This window comes from Pavona decussata, unplaced genomic scaffold (assembly GCF_977016875.1).
Source record: "Pavona decussata unplaced genomic scaffold, jaPavDecu1.1 SCAFFOLD_179, whole genome shotgun sequence".
Classification (NCBI taxonomy): Eukaryota; Metazoa; Cnidaria; class Anthozoa; order Scleractinia; family Agariciidae; genus Pavona; species Pavona decussata.
This window is the reverse complement of record NW_028145589.1, coordinates 796,987-815,510: the sequence shown is the minus strand read 5'-3', so window position 1 is coordinate 815,510 and position 18,524 is coordinate 796,987. Positions and strand designations below refer to the sequence as shown.

General features: G+C 38.5%; 2 protein-coding genes across 4 annotated transcripts in view; one reads left to right on the top strand and one right to left on the bottom strand.

The window, feature by feature from the left end:
- Positions 1 to 6,567: 6,567 nt before the first annotated feature.
- LOC146463322 (PGAP2-interacting protein-like) lies at positions 6,568 to 17,697 on the bottom strand. The gene is made up of 14 exons (XM_085084632.1): positions 17,311 to 17,697; positions 14,852 to 15,164; positions 14,121 to 14,489; positions 13,177 to 13,532; positions 12,364 to 12,567; positions 12,132 to 12,211; positions 11,574 to 11,679; positions 11,326 to 11,461; positions 10,504 to 10,568; positions 9,918 to 10,002; positions 9,216 to 9,272; positions 9,038 to 9,125; positions 7,929 to 8,146; positions 6,568 to 6,803 (listed from the first exon to the last, which is right to left on the bottom strand). The coding sequence occupies exons 1-14, from the start codon at positions 17,561 to 17,563 to the stop codon at positions 6,701 to 6,703; spliced, it is 2,433 nt and encodes an 810-aa protein (XP_084940758.1). The 5' UTR covers positions 17,564 to 17,697; the 3' UTR covers positions 6,568 to 6,700.
- LOC146463321 (nuclear pore complex protein Nup98-Nup96-like) overlaps positions 17,652 to 18,524 on the top strand; it is a 31,074-nt gene continuing 30,201 nt past the window's right edge. The window contains exon 1 of one of the 3 annotated variants that reach the window (XM_085084630.1): positions 17,652 to 18,017. In XM_085084630.1, coding sequence (XP_084940756.1) covers positions 17,957 to 18,017 — 61 coding nt within the window. In that variant the 5' untranslated portion in view covers positions 17,652 to 17,956. The remainder of the gene's footprint in view (positions 18,018 to 18,524) is intronic. The other 2 variants (XM_085084629.1, XM_085084631.1) reach the window with 2 other exon arrangements.

The following is an 18,524-nucleotide window of genomic DNA, read 5'->3' as shown; positions in this document are numbered from 1 at the left end:
TCTCTTCACGTCGCACAGGACAAACTTTGCCTTCCTCTTGTCGGTAACCACCCACACTGAGTGCACAAATAAAGTAAGCTCACAAATGTATGCACGCGAGCGTCAGAACAACTCAGCCATACTTTAAGGCCAATTTTACACTATACCGGGTCGATTTCAGTTGCTCCACACATATGTCGACAGATGAGGCACAAAACCGGTGCGCAGGTTTTTCACAATGCACAGAAAAATTTTCGGACGAAAAACTTCGTATAAAACAAACAAACTTTCGGCCATTTTCTCTTGAAAGAAATTCTCTGTCTGATAATTAATGTTAAACTATTGACCCACTTGATTGAACGCAGTTCCCGTTTAAACACTTAACCTTGAACGCAACAAACTCGACGATATACTTTGAGCAAAAACCGGCACCAAACAACTGAAGTGGCTGTATAATTAGTCTAGTCACTCGGTTGGAAGAAGAAGGAAAATTCAACTTGTTGACTTTGTTACCCGGCCATCCGGACTTTGATAGAGCCAACCAGGGCGCACGTAAAGCACTACTTCACTGGTTTGGTATAATTATACTTACAACTGATAACGGCCTTGGCCCAGCTGGGCATTATCGGCTCTTATTGTAACATAGCGATGAATAAACAAGCGACCATCGCAGTTATGTACGCTACTTAAGCAGCTGCCAAACGAAAACCTGAAAATTTGAATACAAGGCCTCTACGATACCGGTTCACTGCTCTAGCTATCTTAAGCCAACTGTGAGCTGGTCATAATGTGAGTTCGTAATATACCCGTGAAGGATGAAGAAATGAATATGAATATATGAAACATACATTTGAACTGCGGGCGAAAGATTAAATAGAAGAAAGATCCTCGCAGTTATTTACACAGCTTAAGCAGTTGTGCATGAAAAGAAAGCCGGCCTGAAAAAAATTCAGGCTTGAACGGGATTCGAATCCAAGACCTCTGCGATACTGGTGCAGTGCTCTACCAACTGAGCTATCGAGCCAACTGGAAGCTGGTCTTTTTGTGAATTCGTAATATACTCGTGTTGGCGAAAAAATGGCAGTGAAACTACTTTTTACATATAAAATTCATATATTTGAACCTCGGACGAAAGACTGAATATTACGATAAGATAACATCGCAGCTATCAGTCTTTTTGCCACATAGGCGCGAGGAGGATCAAGTAGTATAATAAGACTAATAATAATAACCTTTATTTACCCTCATGGGACAAAGACCAAATAAAACTTGGAGTTGTCTTCCGTTCTTCGCCCGCAACTTCGCGCGGATATCGAGATAACAGTAATTGCGAGAGGCCATACATGAAATGCGCATACATGAAGAGTCTTAGTCAGGTGGTGATATGGTCTTTTAACTAGTGAAAATAAACTGGTGTTAGAGTACCAAGATTTTCTAAAGAAGTCGAATGAAGGATGCCAGCCAACAGCGATGCTAACTCTCTAACAGAAGAGGCACAAATAAGCAGTGCGCCCCCTGATCCATAAGGATGAGAATCCGCAAATAGGATGGGACCGCCTTTATCGAAAAGAAAGATCCCCGACCTAGAATCTTTGATAAACACCACTGCTAACCTTTCGTTAAGTTTTTTGCGCAATCTTTCAAGTTGAAATAGAATCGTGGCTGTCTCTGTTTCCGAAACAAAGCTAACGGGAAGTGAGCAACCGAGGTTTTTAATTTGTAGCTCGTTTCCAAACTCTTCAACCACGTCTTCTACCGACAAGTAAATCGCACCTCGCTGTTTTGAGTTTATAAGCGTGTCGTACAACCTGTTCCCCTCAGCGATGCAGCTGCTGAACAAGTTAATCCATCTTCCATTGAGATTTGCAATTTGTTGAGGTTCAAGATCACTACAACAAAAAGCCCTTGCTATCAATACAGCGATTATAGTGCAGGCGTTACTTCCACTTCTGCCACCATAAAAAGACTGACAGATTTCTCTCGGAAAATGGTAAAAATTGATGGATGTATTTTGAATCTGCCTACACTTTACTCTGATCAAGTTATCAGTTTGGCTTTGTGAAGAGATGTCATGTTTTTCCTCGAACTTGTGGTCAGATGTCAAAATCTTGCAAGCCGCCGATAAATCCACTTTATCAGCACTATCGTCATCAGAGACGTCGGAGTAACTTTTAAGGTAGCTTTTATCGTTGAAACTACCAGATGAACGTTCACGTTCAATTCCTTGTTCTTGCATCATACCACTGTACTGTTCAGATAAACCTTGAGATTTTGTAACCAAATTTAGTCTTTCCTTTCTCACTATAGAGTAGATCATTATACAAATATACACCAAAACAGGCACACAACATATCACCATAGCAACAATTTCCGCTGGTTTCCAATGAGCTTGCAGTCCAATAAGAAAAGGCTCTTCACTTGAAGAAAAGGCGTTTGTAACCGGACCATACCAGTTTGTTATAGCTGTTGATGTGTAGAGAGATGCAGTAAAAAAAAGGAAATGAAATGCTGGATAGGCGTACGGTGACTCGTGTGTGCCAGCTTCATCTTTCTGGTCACAAGTTTCAACATTCCTGTCTCTTAAAAGTCCAAGAATGAAGGAATTTTCATTGCTACGCAAGCATTCATAAAACAATACCGTATGCATAACAAGACAAGCTAGAATAATTCTTAAATTTACTCCAATTGAGAGATCCTTAGCAGAAAGAAACGTTGCCTCAAGGTTACATCCGGGATTTTCTTGCGTTGAAAGCGCAATGACCAGAAGCATGACTGAGTGGGAAGTTACCACTGCGCATGGTAGGAAAATAACCGCTGGTTGAATGTTAAGTCTTATTCGCGGATGCAGGGAAATGGCGAACGCGATAAAACACGCTCCCACGTTGAGCGCTATGAAAATATCATTCCATGTGCAGTCTTGCGCCGATGTAGTGACGAGTATATAGCCCACAATAGAAAAACTAAAAACAAACAAAACGAATGTCTTCAGTACAATCAAAAGCTTGAGAATACTTGAAGGAAGCGTGCGCTTGCTTTGTTCTTGTTTTGTAACTGCTAATTCCATTAAGGTTTCAGCAAAGTCGACCAGCAAGAAAAATTGAATGACGATAAAGAGCGAGCTACCAACCAACGCAATGTAGGAAGAATAGACGATGAAATAGTTTTGTTGTGGTATGGAGAAAGTCCCTATGACAAAAGCAGTGAAGATAATCAACTTAAGAATCCAACAGTGGTGATACAGCCGCTCGCGAAATTCGTGGAAGTTTGGAAGAAGAGAACACGTCAAGAAAAAATGGTACAACGCAATGGCCAGAAAAACACGATGAATAATTTCATAGCTAAATACTTTATGACAAGTCTTTTGGTCCAAAATACTGTGGCATGCGAATATTCCTGTGATGAATCTGGTTTCCAGTACCTTTTCCTTGATAGCAGGGATGAAAAAAATTAATGTTCCCATCGTCCAAAGAAGGAAAGTGCTCTCGTAAATAACCCGTGTTCGTTTGCTCATTCTACAACGCGCTTGCCGGTGTGGTTAGCGATTCGACATCACGGAGCATTCATTGCCAGGCCGCGATCAACTTAGGGCGAATCTCGAGCCCTGCCGAATTCTCATGAATTTTTTCTTCTAAGTTTTGTGCCAACGTTCGACTGTAACGTGAACGTTCTCAGTCGCACGCCATTGATTCTTGAGGCAAAATTCGAAGATTTTTTTGTTGTGACTATATTTAGATTTTGCATGGGCAAAACCTGTGTTCTTTAATGTGTCATAAAACCTGTCGGTCGATTCATTTTCTGTGAAACAAAAGAGAGTTTTTTTAAAACCTATAAACGGGTATCAGTTTTGTTTAGTTATAATCTCACTTTAAGGGTGAAATAATTTTTCGTAACATAGAGCGAGGGAAGCATTTTCTGTTCAAGTCTGTTATACCACCTGTTTTGTTCAAAAGATCTCTACTTAGTTTATATGATCAGACTAACAGGTGTGACTTGATTAACACTTGGAAAGAGACACAGTCAACCTGCAGTCTGACACATCTTTCACGAATGACGTAACGTCCCGCCAACAAATCAACTTCGTTGGGAAATTAAGATTTTGATCAGCAAAAGCGTTGAGTTGACGTTTTTCTCGCAACAAAACTGCAAAGAGGTTGCGCTCGTGGAAACCCCCCACCCCCCCCCCCCCCGTTCCCCTGCAACAAACCAACTGAAACTGCAAACTGCTCTGTCCGAGAAGGGCTTTCGGTGGATATTAATTAATAGCGTCACAAGCAATGTAGAAGCGTAGATTGAAACTAAAAGTTACTAATGGTCGATGAAATTTTCGATGTTTGAATCCGGATTCGAAATTTTACCGGCTGTGCTTAAACGAACACCACAATCTAACGCATACACAAAAGAAATACATCTTACAAGAAACGGCGATAACGAGTACTCACACTATTGCGACCACGGAAGTTACTTCAAAGGAAGAAAACTGCCACTGGTGAAAACTTAAAGGCAAGCTAAACTGCGCTCGGCGCGACTGCCACAAACTTATATTGCGGCGAAACTGATATGTTTATATATACTAATAAATTATGCGCAAACGAATAAAAATGACGTAAATGATCTGAAGAGAAAAGCACAAAAGACACTAATGAACAAGTGAAACATAACACTAAATGGCTATACGAGAGAGAACTACAGATGCGTAACAGAAAAACAAAACAAAACAAAACAAAACAAAACAAAACAAAACACGAGAAAACAAAATGTCGCACTTAGATGCTACATCAACCTTGGCGGCATTTTTCCCTCGCTAAATCATTGGGAGTTCTGCGTCTCTGCCTGTGACCCTCGAATCAAAGAGTGTTCATTACTTTTTTATTTTATTTTATTTATTTTCGGTGTTCATTTCTTACACGACTCAATACACTCCACTTAATTGCGCAGTACGCGTAAAAACGAGAAGGCTCTGTACTAGGCAGAAAATGGGGAAGGAGAATGGAAATTCACAAGCCAGATTTCTTCAGCAAACAGAAAAGGATTAACAAATACATTTTCTTTTAATCATGATTGCACGTCATTTGAACAAATCAACACGGAAATCTCAGTGAAGGTAATTAGAGCACGGAATAGTTAAACTAGTGAAAATGAAAAGTCAGCTGAAACATCTTTTCCCGACCATACTGACCATGAAAAACTGGCTTTTTTTACTTTGAAAAGTTCTATGTCAACTTTGTACTGAAATAAAGTTTGTGACATCACACAAATGACAACAGACTGCAAAGCACAAGAGGGAACATTGAAATAACAAGAGAATGTGACGGGGCATTGGGGCATAAGTCGGGGAGCGTAAAATGGTCTGAGTGCTCACAATAGGCCATTTGCAAGTCGCCGTGAACCTCATTATGAAAGCGAGGCTAAGTACAAAGCTTTTCATATGCAAAATAGTTTTGTTTGCATATGAATGAAAACTAATTTTCATAATACAAACTTTGCACTTAGCCTCGTTTTGACAATGAGGTTCACAGCACCTCGGAAATAGCCTTTTGCGGAGAGCGAAGAAAAGCGGTAGAAAAAAACAATTTTCCGAGCATCTTGTAAATAACCTATTATTTTAAACCTTGAGATCTATCGTGGTAAGTTGAGGAATTTCAAAGTTACTTATTTATAGTTTGTTTTCGTTCGTCGTATGTAAATTTGTACATTAGGAGTTAATGTAAGTAGCTTTTATTTAATTCTAAGAGGGCCTCAAGTTCATTAGCCATACTGTTAAGTGCCATCCTCCTTATTTTTGCGCGTTTTATGACTATGCGGACAAAGCAGATCTTAGCAAGGGCTACTGAAATCCAAAAAGGAAATTGGGGGTATACAACCGCGCATTTTTTAGAGATTAAGCAACAATTATTCTAAAAAATAGTAAAATACAAAGCAATGTATGGCGTTTTATTTCCAAATTAAAGCTTTATTATCTTAGAAAAATGCATATCGTTACTCCCAATTTTTTTTTTATACCAAGAGTACTTGCTAAGTTCTGCTTTCTCCGCATAGGTTTAAACCGCGCAAAAATATCCCTGTATTAGTGGGCACCACCCATAGGAAACGCGAGTATCCGTCGAGATACGCAGAACGAATGCGCGGTAACAAAAGTAGGCATCGTCCTTAAATCAAAACATTACTTATAACTAACATTAGTCCTCGCGCAACAATTTTCTTTCGCTGTTCACAATCTGAATGTCAATGTCTGGAAATGCTAGTGGAACTGAAGGGACGTCCTACAAAGACCCCCCTCCCCCCCTGCCTTCTACTTCTTTCCTTTCCTCAGTTTTTTCATTCTACACCGCTACGCAAGTTACTTGCTTTAGTACTATTTTTATGAATTATCGAAGGCGAGTTGTCTGACAATAAATTGGGTTTTTAGAACAGCTTGTTTTTGTTATTATTTAAGTTAAGCCGTTTACAAGCCTCAAACTCAAAACACAACTGAAAACACTTGTCCTTGATTGTCTCCACAAACCAGGAGGTGTCTGTGACAAACGCCACGAGTCTGGGTAATCCCACATCTCGGTACGAGGTCGGATACCTTCGTCTTCACTCGGTAACATTCGGAGTTCCTGTCGTCACAAGCCGAGCCCAAGACCGTGCTATCTCACTGTCTTGAAGGACTGATTTTGAAGACGTGGCTTCTCGGGCATCGCTCACTGATTTGTCTTTAATATATCAGCTATTTTTTCTGTTATTTCTTGTGGTGCTTATCTGCTGGCAGGAAGTACTTTGGTGTTGACATATGATAGTGATGCTGCCACGCCGAGTAATGACCATTGTAGAGAGAACCAAACCTGACAAAGGAATTTGAAAGAACAAGAAATGTTTGTTTAATTGCGATAACATGACTTTGACCCTTTCACTTCCTGGCCTTTGAAATAAGACGCCTTTTACGGCTTGGCGGGTGAAGGGGTGCTTACCACTTTCGCAAACCACCCGGATGGAAATTTTCGGCATAAATACGAAATGATTTAGCTTGTCTTAACAGAAGATGGATAACATGCTTAATGTATGAACATCAGCTGTAAATCCCAAAAGGAGTAATAAAAATGCATCACTTTGACCAGAAGCCCATTATTTCAGATGTACAGTCGAACCTCGATTATCCGGACTTTTTTCTCTGGTCCCAATTTTTACATGAATATTAATTAGTTGTGACCTTGAAAACTTAAAAGTCGCAAAAAGCCCAATAATCCTTTGAAAAGACTGTTGAAACAGCGTATTATCCCATGCGCTTTTCAAAATTCGCAAGTGCGACGAGACAAAGAAATATCCTGATGCGTTCAGCTGATATCCGATAGGCTCATTTGTTACAGGCTGTGTAGATTTCACAATTAAAATGATGTTTTCTTTGCTGTTACCTTTTGTTTACATTTCTATCTCATTAATATTCATATTTTCGATTATCCGGACTCTCGATTATCCGGAATATTTACCGAGGTCCCAACGAGTCCGGATAATCGAGGTTCGACTGTACTCCAAATGGAATGATGGGTACCATTTGATTTTCCAACTGGAATTTCCGGGTTTTCCATGTAAATGGTAAGCGCTCCTAGACAACGAGAAGTCCCTTATTTTTAAGGCAAGCAAAATACTCGAGTCGCACGTTTCCCTCGCTTCACTATCGCTTGGGGAAAAAAGGAACTACTCATAGCCTAGTTGAAACCAGAGCCATTAAAGGCGTCTTCTCCGGCTGGCCATTCGGTCACAGGAATATTATGCGAAATATTATTTCTTATTTATATATTGATCTCTATACATCAATAATTCGTTTTCTCTTCTCGAATTCCTGATTAAAAACTGCAATCACGTAAGGAAGGCAGAAGTTCAGTGCATATGTTACGAAATTTTGAATAGGGCGAAATAGTGTTGAATGTAAATCAAGTTTGCTGTTGTTGCGTTAACTGTTGTTCGATTACCTGCTGGGAAATCTAATGTTCTCTGGGACGTCCTTAGCACTAGTTGTGAGAATGTCGTTATCCTGGTACTGCTCCCCCTGGGGAGGGATGCGGAATTTGCCCATTTGAACCTCTGTATCACTGAGTCCCCCGTGCGAGATTCGAGCGTACCCCAGCCTTATGAGTCCACGATACATGATGTATTCGCACCAGCGGTCTGAATCAGTGACGTCAATATCCTGTAGGAGTGAGTTGAACACACAAAAGGAAAAATGAGAATCATGATCAGTTAAAACTGATCATGATTAAATAACAAAATTCGTAACTAAGGCCCAGTTCAGACGCCGAAATTTTCATGAGCCGAACTTAATTCAGATTAAGGTCGGCCCAAATCACGAAAATCCCGCCTTTTGATTCAGACGCCGAACTTAATTTACTTGAAGCAAAACCAATCGAAATGTTAGCGTTTTTTTTTATTATTATTGTTTTATTATTATTATTATTATTATTATTATTATTATTATATTATTATTATTATTATTATTATTATTATTATTATTATTATTATTATTATTATTATTATTATTATTTATTTTTTTTTTTTAAGTGGAAAGACGTTATAATAATTTATGCATTAGGTTCGCCTCATGAAAAGTTCGACGTCTGAATCAAAGCCGTTCCAAAGCCGAAATTCCCGGCTGAGCCAGGCGGGAAGAACGGCTGAGCCGTTCTAAATTGAAACAGTCGTTCTCAACTGATTCAAACGCCGAACTTTTCATGTACTTAATTCGAGGTATTAGGTTCGGCTCATGAAAAGTTCGGCGTCTGCACCGGGCCTAAAACACGTCAAAGACCTGAAAAGAAACACTATCTGGACTTTCAGACAGTCGTCTTCTCATCGTGTAATTCACGGAAGAAGAAACGAATCACAGAAAACGCGAACTCGCGAGGCGCGAAGCGCTGAAATCGTGGATTCTCCCGCGCGAGTCTCGCGCGTACGTTGGTCATGTAGGTTCCCTGTGGCCCGAATCAACTCTCTCCCAAAAATAACAAAAACAGTGAGGGAAAAAAAATACAGAACAGAATATGTAATAAAAGACACAATGAGATTGCTTGAAGTTCCTTCTAACCTTGACACGGCCTTTCTTTGTCAGGGTCTGGTAATCTCGACTCCCAGGAGATGACGTCACATATCCCAGAAATACTACAGGATTGGAGCTGCAATGAGTAAACATTTTAACATTAATGTCTGTCACAGAGGCAAGAAGAAGCACGGAGAAAGCTGGCACAAAATCAACGGCATCAAACCTTTCATCCATTATTCTTGCTAATTCCTTAGCTTGAAGCTTTCTGTCTAAGTTATCCCTGCAGCAAATGTGATTTATAATTGATTTATTTTTTTAATGTAACACCAACTATTTTTAAAATTAGATAAAATATTAACTAAAATGAATGGAAATTTCAGCGACCCATCCAGAGAGTGGTTGTTTGTACACTGTTTTCCTGGTTAAAATGGAATTAAGAAATGTTGTTTTTTTTTGTGGAGGGAGAATAACTGGAGACCCTGGAGAAAAACCCTTGGAGCAGGGACGAGAACCAACAACAAACTCAACAGACATGTGGTGTCAATTGCAGGAATTGAACCCAGGCCACACTGGGTCACAGTGGGAGACAAGTGCTCTGATGCCACTGTGCCATTCCCCAAGCTAAAGGCTTAACAGCTCAACTGAAATTTAAACTAAAATAGTCAATTCACCACTGTAAATGACTACATAAGATGCAACCCAAACTTAACAATATTGCTTTGGCGAGAAAGACCCAAACTCCAAATGCTTGTACCCTCTTACAAGACCTGCAGAACTCCCAACTTTAACTTGCTTCGCCTTCTTTGAACTTCTTTTTTTTAATGCAACCTTTATACAGCATTTCCAGAAAGATTACTGATTACATGTAAATGTAAGTGATAACATCATAAATAAGTTGCTTTGGAAGGGAAGCCATGATGCTCACCGATCATTTCCCATGTGAACCAAGACAAAGTCGACCAGGTCACCAGTGATGTTGATTGTTGCACTTAAAGCTGGTGCCAACTCCCCTAAAATAAAACAACAAAACATACAAGACACTTTTGATGAACTTGAAACTTTTAGTTTTAAATATAACTTTCCCTGTTTTGATCAATAATATCTATATTACAAATTACCCTGCAGTCCATTTAAAATGAGTTGAAAGGCCTAAGCAGAATTAAAAGATCAATCAGGATTGGCTTTTTTAAAATTTGTTCATACAGCTCTTAGCAGAAAATTATATAACTTTGTTTTTGACTTTGAAATGTTTGAAAGCAATAACATAAACCCTTGTAAAAAAGTACATTTCATGTTTGCATCCCTGTGCTAACCAATGCATAATTTCAATTTAGAATGCCCAATCACAATAGCAAGCAGAAAAGTAATGAGAATCTGAATCAAAATCAAGAAAAAAAGGGCTGAAAGGATGCTGTCTTGATGAACCAATAAATTCATAAAACTTAATTTGAAACAAACCTTTAGGAATAAGAAATGAGAATTTCCATTTTGACCATGAATTAGTATCTCACCTTCTGGAGATGGCAGCAGATGATGAAGAGATTTAACTATTGGGTATTTAGACAGAAGAGTGGCACTAGAAATAAATATAAAATAAAATAAGATCTTAAGCTTGTTGGCTGATTTGTATTTGTAAAGATGATGTAGCAATGATGATCATGGCTTCAATCTATCACTCTGAGTTGCTATGGGGATTCGAAATGACTGCCCAAATGGAAGAACACAATTAATGACACTGAAATTCACAAAATAGGAACTACATCCCAAGTATCATTTTTTACACAAAAGTTAAAATGGTACTTCAAAACATACTTTTATAAACATTGTTTTAAATATACATGTACACTGACTGCAAAGTTTTACCAGTTCCCCAGGCTGTGCAACAGACTATCCAAGTAAAATGGGATGGATGAGTCACCTATTTTTTGTCTGAAGAATATCTACTATACAGATGATACTTGCCCAGTTTTTTTTCTGGTTTTTATTGTTTTCTTTTTTGTAAATGAACATGCCCTGCACAAGTGTGCGTGAACATCCACAACGTACATAACTTGTGATCATGCCCTCCCTCTCTTGATGGGCACTGAATGCAGGTTATGATTTATGTACATGCACTCTTTCGTGCACCTGCATTCTTTCTCGCACCCATAACAATTACACGGCAAAACATCCTCCATCTCCATGCAGTGTTCAGGGTAAATCCTCATGGTCATACTCCACCCAGGCTGTCCAGGTCACATCATGAAGAAGCTTCAAGCAGGCAGGTGCACATGATTTACAAATAAATCATGCCGGTAATTTGAGATGACACAAAGTAGCTTTTTGGTTCTTACCCCCAGGTATGATCTCTGGTGGAAGGACCAAAATCAGAGTACATTCCAAGTCTTTCCTCAAACCACATTGCCAGGTCATGATTACCAAGGTAAGGTTTAGAACAGTCACTCTCTAGAAAACCAACTACATCAGCACCTGAGGAAAGAGACAAGAGTGTGGATGTAAGTACACTGACATTAAAATTTTACAATGATACAAAGTGGACAGCAGCTCCTCTGATAAAATTGCTCCCCAACAATAAACATACCTGTGTCATTAATCATCTGTGCTGCTCTCTCAAAGCTGGGCCAGCCAATGTTATCATAAGCAAAATGGACAGTCCAAATCATAGCTGAGAACACCTTGGGATCTTCCTAGAGTAATAACGTAACAGTTGAACCACAATTAATTAGCTCTTATTTATTTTTTTTTTCTTACTGTAACTTCCTTTATGCTAGAAAAGCCTTAAATCATGTAACCTTGAGTCTATGTATGATTCAAAATCAAGTGGAGCAGCTTTCAATCAAACAATAAATATTGAGTACCATAATTCTTAAAATTCCTCTGGTATTATTTCCATCTTTAATTAATGTTTCCATAAGAAGATTCAGAAAGTTTTAAAAGGTTAAATTGATATTCAGCTGGTACTGAAGATTAGAAATAATTATTACATTTTAACTAAGGATTACCAAACCTAGAATTCTGTAACTTCAGGCCTTTGGGAAATTTGACATGATTCATAAACAACAAGGTATGCATCAAGGACTGACCAGAAAAAAATACAAATCACCCAAGGGTACAACACATGTAAATCAAATGAACTGACCTTTTGTGGAGTGAGGTATTCATGTCTGTGATATCGTACAGCCATCAGAATAACTGCTACCATTATAATACAAAACAAAACTGCAAAGAAAACAACGACACAAAACACCTTTCAAACCTCATTACTTACATATATATAAAAAAAAAAAAAAAAAAAAAAAAAACACAAGGGTAACTAAAACCAATGGAGCCTAAATTATTGTATAAGAATGAAAACAGAAATTCAGTTTTACCTGGAATGACATGAGAGTTAAAAAACCAAAATCGATCTCCATGTTCCTCCAGAAAAGCAACATTCTTGAATTTGACTGGAAGAGATTTTTTCTTTGGAGAAGGTTTATCAGAAGATTTCTCATCATCAACAACTCTTTCTTCCTTTTTCATTTTACCGTAGGCTTCCTTTACATCTGGTGTTGTCTTCGTCATCAAGGCAAGCCCTAACAAAACAACAACAACAACAAAATAAACAGAAATACTTAATGCTGGTACAGATTGTAAACTGAAAATAAACTGTTGAACGGATGACAGACTGCTGAGAATCAGCCAATACTATGTCAGTGGAGGTTTAGTAACAGGTTTCATGAGTGGCAAATGACAAAAATAGTAAAATACTACTAATTAAATCATGTACCACTATCATCAAAATTCCGATCCTTATGTTTGAGGTTCCATTTTGATTTCATGAATTTAAACTTGTATTTCCTGTCTTGACTTGGAAAGGGTTGAACCCCAATAGACTCCAGACTGACTTTAGAACAATTTAGAAATTACTGTTTTTTTTTATTGTGGAGGCAGGAAAAATAATAATAATAAAAAAGAATCACTGAAGGGAGAAAAAAGGAACACTATCTAAGAATGGACTGGAACCAACAAGGAGTCCCAAGGTTAATTTTAATCCACTATTACAACCTTCGCCCTTCTAATACAACACCCCTGATAACGCCTTAAATGCCATCTGCTGATCTCTGTTGGCTGGTTAATCATAGGATGACAGCCGGCCAACAAATTATCAACAAGACATGTAGGAGTATCTTGTTAGTACCTACCGATAAAGACCATAGTGATAGCCAGTAACATATGTGTTCTCTCTCTTGTGTACTCCCCACCTGGAACAAAGTTGAAAGCCACAACCCACACTGATCCCAGTACAAGGACAATATAAACCAGATTAGCTATGGTCAGTGTGCGTGCAACAGGACGAGAAAACAGCCTGTCAATCATAGCCGGCCAGATGGACATGGTGTAGATTCCAAGGATAAGGCCACCAATGACTGCCCAATGACGAGGTGCAAAGTACAGCAGAGCTGCTCCAGCTGAGCCAATAAGCCACCAGAATATGGTACTGGTCCACTGTTGACGAGACAAGAGGACTCCAACACCCAGAGCAACAATCACCGCAGCTCTGTTATGAAGCAAAAATAGTAAATGAAACAAAAACAAAAACAAAAACAAAACAACACGACGAGGATAAGAATGTACGTAATATAGTTACAACTAATGGTTGCCTTTTCCTGAGTCAAGGAATGTCTTGTACTTTTCATTCAACACTTTGCCATCAAGATAGGGGTAAAGTGACAAAACTAGGGGAGCTATGTATAGAAGGGAATTTATGAGTTTATAAATAAATGAAAATGTAAATGAAGGTTAAGAGAATGTTCACACGACAAACAAAAAAATAAAACAGCACTGACAATCTTAGCTAAATAAAGGATGAATCATTCAAGATTTTTAACTTTATTTTTGTATGTATTTATGTGTGTTTGTTCTTGTGTCCCTGACCTTAACATTTAAATATCTTTTGTTACAGCTGGCTACCTGGCATTTTTAACTTTTAGGTTATTTCGGGCAGCCAGCACCCCTATCATCTATTGTATGTATATATTTATATTTTCTGTTGTAATAATAATGGGGTGAAATAAAGTATTGTACTGTATTGTAATATAAAGAGTATATGTAAACAACCTGTAGATTAGACAAATTTTGTACCTACCCCCATGGATTTGGACTGGGCCCAGTCTGTGGATACCCTGACACAGCCCAGCGACAAACAAGTGATACTTCACCAAACACATCATGAGTTAGGAACATCAAGGCACCAAACCCTAGTGCAACTAAGAGCCATCCAGGACCTGAGAGCCTTGAGTCTTGGGGCTCTGTTGATGACTTTGATTGAGGCCCTGACTGAGAGATGGACATCATGTAGCCTGTGTACACTCTGTCTAAGGTGGCGATCACGGCAACAAGAAGGACAACTCTGTTACTCGTGGCATCTGACCAGATAGGGTTGACAGTGATGTAAGAAATGCGCAATGTCAGCAGTAGAAACAGGCCTAAAATAAGACCCCAGAAGGACAGAGCCCTGCAGACAATGACAAAGCAAGGTCACATAATTTTTGGAAAAAGATTCAGGACAAAAGTAATGGAATACAAAATGCCCTTAGCCCCTTTGATGACAAAAATATTTTATCTCCATAACTCATCTTATCTCATCAACAGGGTAAATGTATCTGTATGTTTTAATACTTTATAGAACTTTAGAAAGCTAAAAGACATATTGGTTACACTTTGTTCAGATTTCAAGCGTTTACAGAAATAGAAACTGTCTTTTTTCCCTTGCTTGTCCTGTTTCCAAAATGGCGGATTTTGCAGTTGAGTAATCACTTGAAAGAAGGATCACTTTTAATATTGTTATTATTATCATTTTTTGTTTTGTCTGCTTACCTTTCCTTTGGATCTTTGTTCCATATCATTCCACAAAACCAGATCATTGCCGTTCCACAGCCAAACGCCAGCATTATCAGCCTGATAAGAGTTGTTGGAGCTTGGAAGGAAGCCACACCAACCAAGGACAGAACTCGCCAAAAAGCTAAACCATGAATAGAACCTGAGAACTGCAACAGAGCACTGATTCCAGTGAATATTGGTGATAGAATGGTTATCACAAATGCCTCATAACCAGAGATTTCCAGTTCATTCAATGGATAGAACCAAATCATTGGTGCAATTCCATGAATAAGTGACCACCAAGTATACCCTATAAGAAAAAAATGTTCCAAATTTATTATTTATATTATAATCAATTCCTAAAAATATGTAGTAGGATATCTCTTACTATGTTGACAGAAATAGCAATTTTCTAATATGTATTCAGCTTTTCTAGTTTCAGTATACACTTGTAACAGTTAGGTTATTATTCCTTCATTGCGTTTGCAGAACGCCATCCTAATCTTGGTTACGGCTTTTAATCGAGATTTTTTTGTCGTCGATGGATCTTGGGACGCACATCTGGCATCCCCCGCAGATTTTGTTGCAGGGGCGGATGACATCACAACGTAATGTTGCCTGGAAACAGGGAAAAACAAGTATGAATGATGTCTGACAAAGAAAGGTTGCTAGGCAATAACAGGTTGGAAGACAGACGCAGTTTATCTGAGCAAAATTTGCATACATCGGGAATATTTTACTGGATCACATTTCAACTGCAATGTTCATCAATATTCACTGGATGGAAATATCTCTGCAGAATCTTTTCCCTTTCTTCCAGAAATCTTTTTTGTGAAAGATTGCATTGAAGAACTAACACGTTTTGTGGCTGCCCTAAAATAATTTTCCGTGGGAAATAAATTCATCGAACACGACAGCGCTGCACAACCGTTGTACATTTCGTCGTGTCAGAAATAGATTTCAACTACGAAAAGACCATCGTCAACAAAATCGTTGCTATGTTCAGAAAAGCGGATAATTCGCTATCCAGCGGATAAAATCTGTTGGTTGGAGAACATTTTATCCACTGGATAGAGTTGTCCGCTCTCTGTATAACCTTGGCCCTGAGATGTCTTTCAAAACTGTATGCAAATTAGCTCGCTTTAGTTTGACATTTCTACAGCTTTATAGTTGAGTAAGTTTCGCGGCATTTTGGTAAAATACCTTTTGAGTAGATGACCAAAATAGTACGCTGGCCTGTAAGTTTCGTTTTTCTCAAAGATTGAAAGCGTTTTATCGAAAATGATGTGCATTATTTTAAAGTTCGACGGTGTCACACAACAGACGGACCGAAAATACTTTCTATTATTTTTAAGTTCAACAACGTATCCGCTGAAATTTTAAACTCAGCTTCGTTTATTGCAAACATTTCACCTTAGTAGTTACACAATACGTACAGATATAAAAGGACGAACGAGCTACCTAAAAAAAGTCTGCAGCTGGCCGTACAATTGCACAACTTTAGGCTGTCGAACGCACTCTATAATTTTTGATTACTACTAGTACATATGCAATGATTAATGTCACAGTTGGTATGAGTCACACAATTAACTTAATTAGCTAGAGATCTTAACTAGCAAACAAACACAATAACAGTACCTTCCCACTGCTATTAACTGTATTCAAGAAGACTCCAAAATTACTCCAAATTCGCTCTGATTTGGCATACAGACTGGATATCACGTAAAAACTTCTATATTTATGTTGTGATTTAAGGGCTCAAATTTGGCCAATTAGCCTTTGACTATCAATCTCTTATTCACACCAAGTCTATTAAAACCAATTATTATAATGAAAAGAAAATGTATATGTATAAAAAGAGAGTAAAATTTATGTACACCAATATTGTGTATAATGTGAGAGTTTGTTGGACAAAGCAGAGTCTATAGGCCAAATTGCCATTTACGCCCCTTTTCCAGCCGGCCCCTCACTTGAAAAGGATACCCTTATCCACGAGTTGTGATTTAGGGATGTGTTACTGGGGCACGATAGATTACAATTTCTGTGAACTTATTAATCAATAAATATGTATTTTTCCACAGAGAGGTTAGCTTAACATAACGCCCAACTTTTACATTGCAGTATTGTAAACAAGAAAGAAAGAAATAAAAAAAAAAAAAAAAAAAAAATGAGGCCAAAATTTTAAAGTTTAAGTGAACTTAGCTTAACCTGTTCACTCTGAACTGTGACATTAACTGGCCATTAATCCCCATAGCTGCAATGATGACAAACATGTACATTTTGTAGTGGCTGCTCGGGTGGTGCCCGGGTACTCTGTGGGGATTACTGGGGACGACCACAAGAACATAATGCAGTGCATGTCGAAATTTTTTTCCAATACTGTTAAAGATCCGTTATTCTAACTTTCATCCCAGAGAATCTGCCTCAGAAAAGATTGAAAAGGACAAAGTTCTCACCTAGAATTGTCTCTGCACATAGTTCCCTCATGTTGTAAGTAAATTCGATCACTTCTTCGGCGATTTCTGCGGTTTCCTCGTCAATGAATTCATCTTCTGAGGCTTCTGGAATGACAGCCTCGTATTCCTCTTCCTCTTCCCAAGGATCTGTAGCTCCTTCTACCAAACTCTGTGCCCTGTGACGAAGCTCTCTTCTTCGTCTACGTATACTCCTTTGAGAAACAATTTTCTCGGCATTGACTTCGTCTGCCATGTTGGATAACGGGGTACCTACGAGTAGCCTGGAGCGGAGTTATGAGCCGGCAATCGATAATCCAGCGGAAGCTGACGCAAGGAATTATGGGAAGTTCCTTGGCGCGATCGCGATGCAGTTGAAACCAGTTTGTGTCGCTTTTTTGCTTCTTCCGTCTTGTAATATCCCGAAAATACCCTCGTTCGGTTATAAAACGAGCGTCGATTAGATGCACTGATATTCAGGGAGAAGCTTACATTGCAAAAGTGTGTGTTATGCTGTACCAGTAAGCAGATATCTTCGACTAAATCTAAGTTTATATCACACGTGTGGACCGTCAATTTCATCAATTTTCGCGTCCACGATTGGCCGCTCTCATAGTTTTATCTCAGATTTTGAGAATCGGCTTTCAAGATGTTTGGATCTACATCGAATACACCCTTTGGAACTGGCACTGGGTTTGGAACAGGAACAAGTATGTATAATTGAGGCATTGCGATAACTCACACATTGACATTTTATGATTAAATCATAAAATTTGATGATCATGACATAAACAATTATGATTTAGGTAGTATTTGAAGGTATTATAAATTAACCTTCCGTGTAGATGTATATGATGCTTTTGTTTTTGGTTATTTGATTTTTATTCTCCTAGTGCATGAGGGTTTCCGTTGTCGGTCTAATCAACCCAATTTTTCCATCAACCCAGAACCACAACATGGCCGACAGGGTCTGTTTAGTTTGTGTTCTGGTATTACATTCTTCTCTTTTCTCCACCATATCAACTTCACCTTGTCATCCTTCATTCAGCTATAGTGTAGTCGGTTGTAAGTCTGCACTACTCCTACTAATCTTGAGTAGTAACATGTTTCCTTTATATTAATTTGCTCTACTCACTGATTATGTCTGTACACAAACACAAAAACAGTCACTCCTTTGTTCCGTGGCTTGTATGGAAAATCATTTGTTACATGGTGTT

Bases quoted from the DNA above. Each gene is read 5' to 3' on its own strand.
- LOC146463322 (XM_085084632.1), bottom strand. From the start codon at position 17,563: ATGGCAGACGAAGTCAATGCCGAGAAAATTGTTTCTCAAAGGAGTATA. The intron at 15,165-17,310 runs GTGAGAACTTTG...TTTTTCTTATAG, and splicing joins ATGTGCAGAGACAATTCTAG to GGTATACTTGGTGGTCACTT. The intron at 12,212-12,363 runs GTAAAACTGAAT...TTTTCTTTGCAG, and splicing joins TAACTCTCATGTCATTCCAG to TTTTGTTTTGTATTATAATG.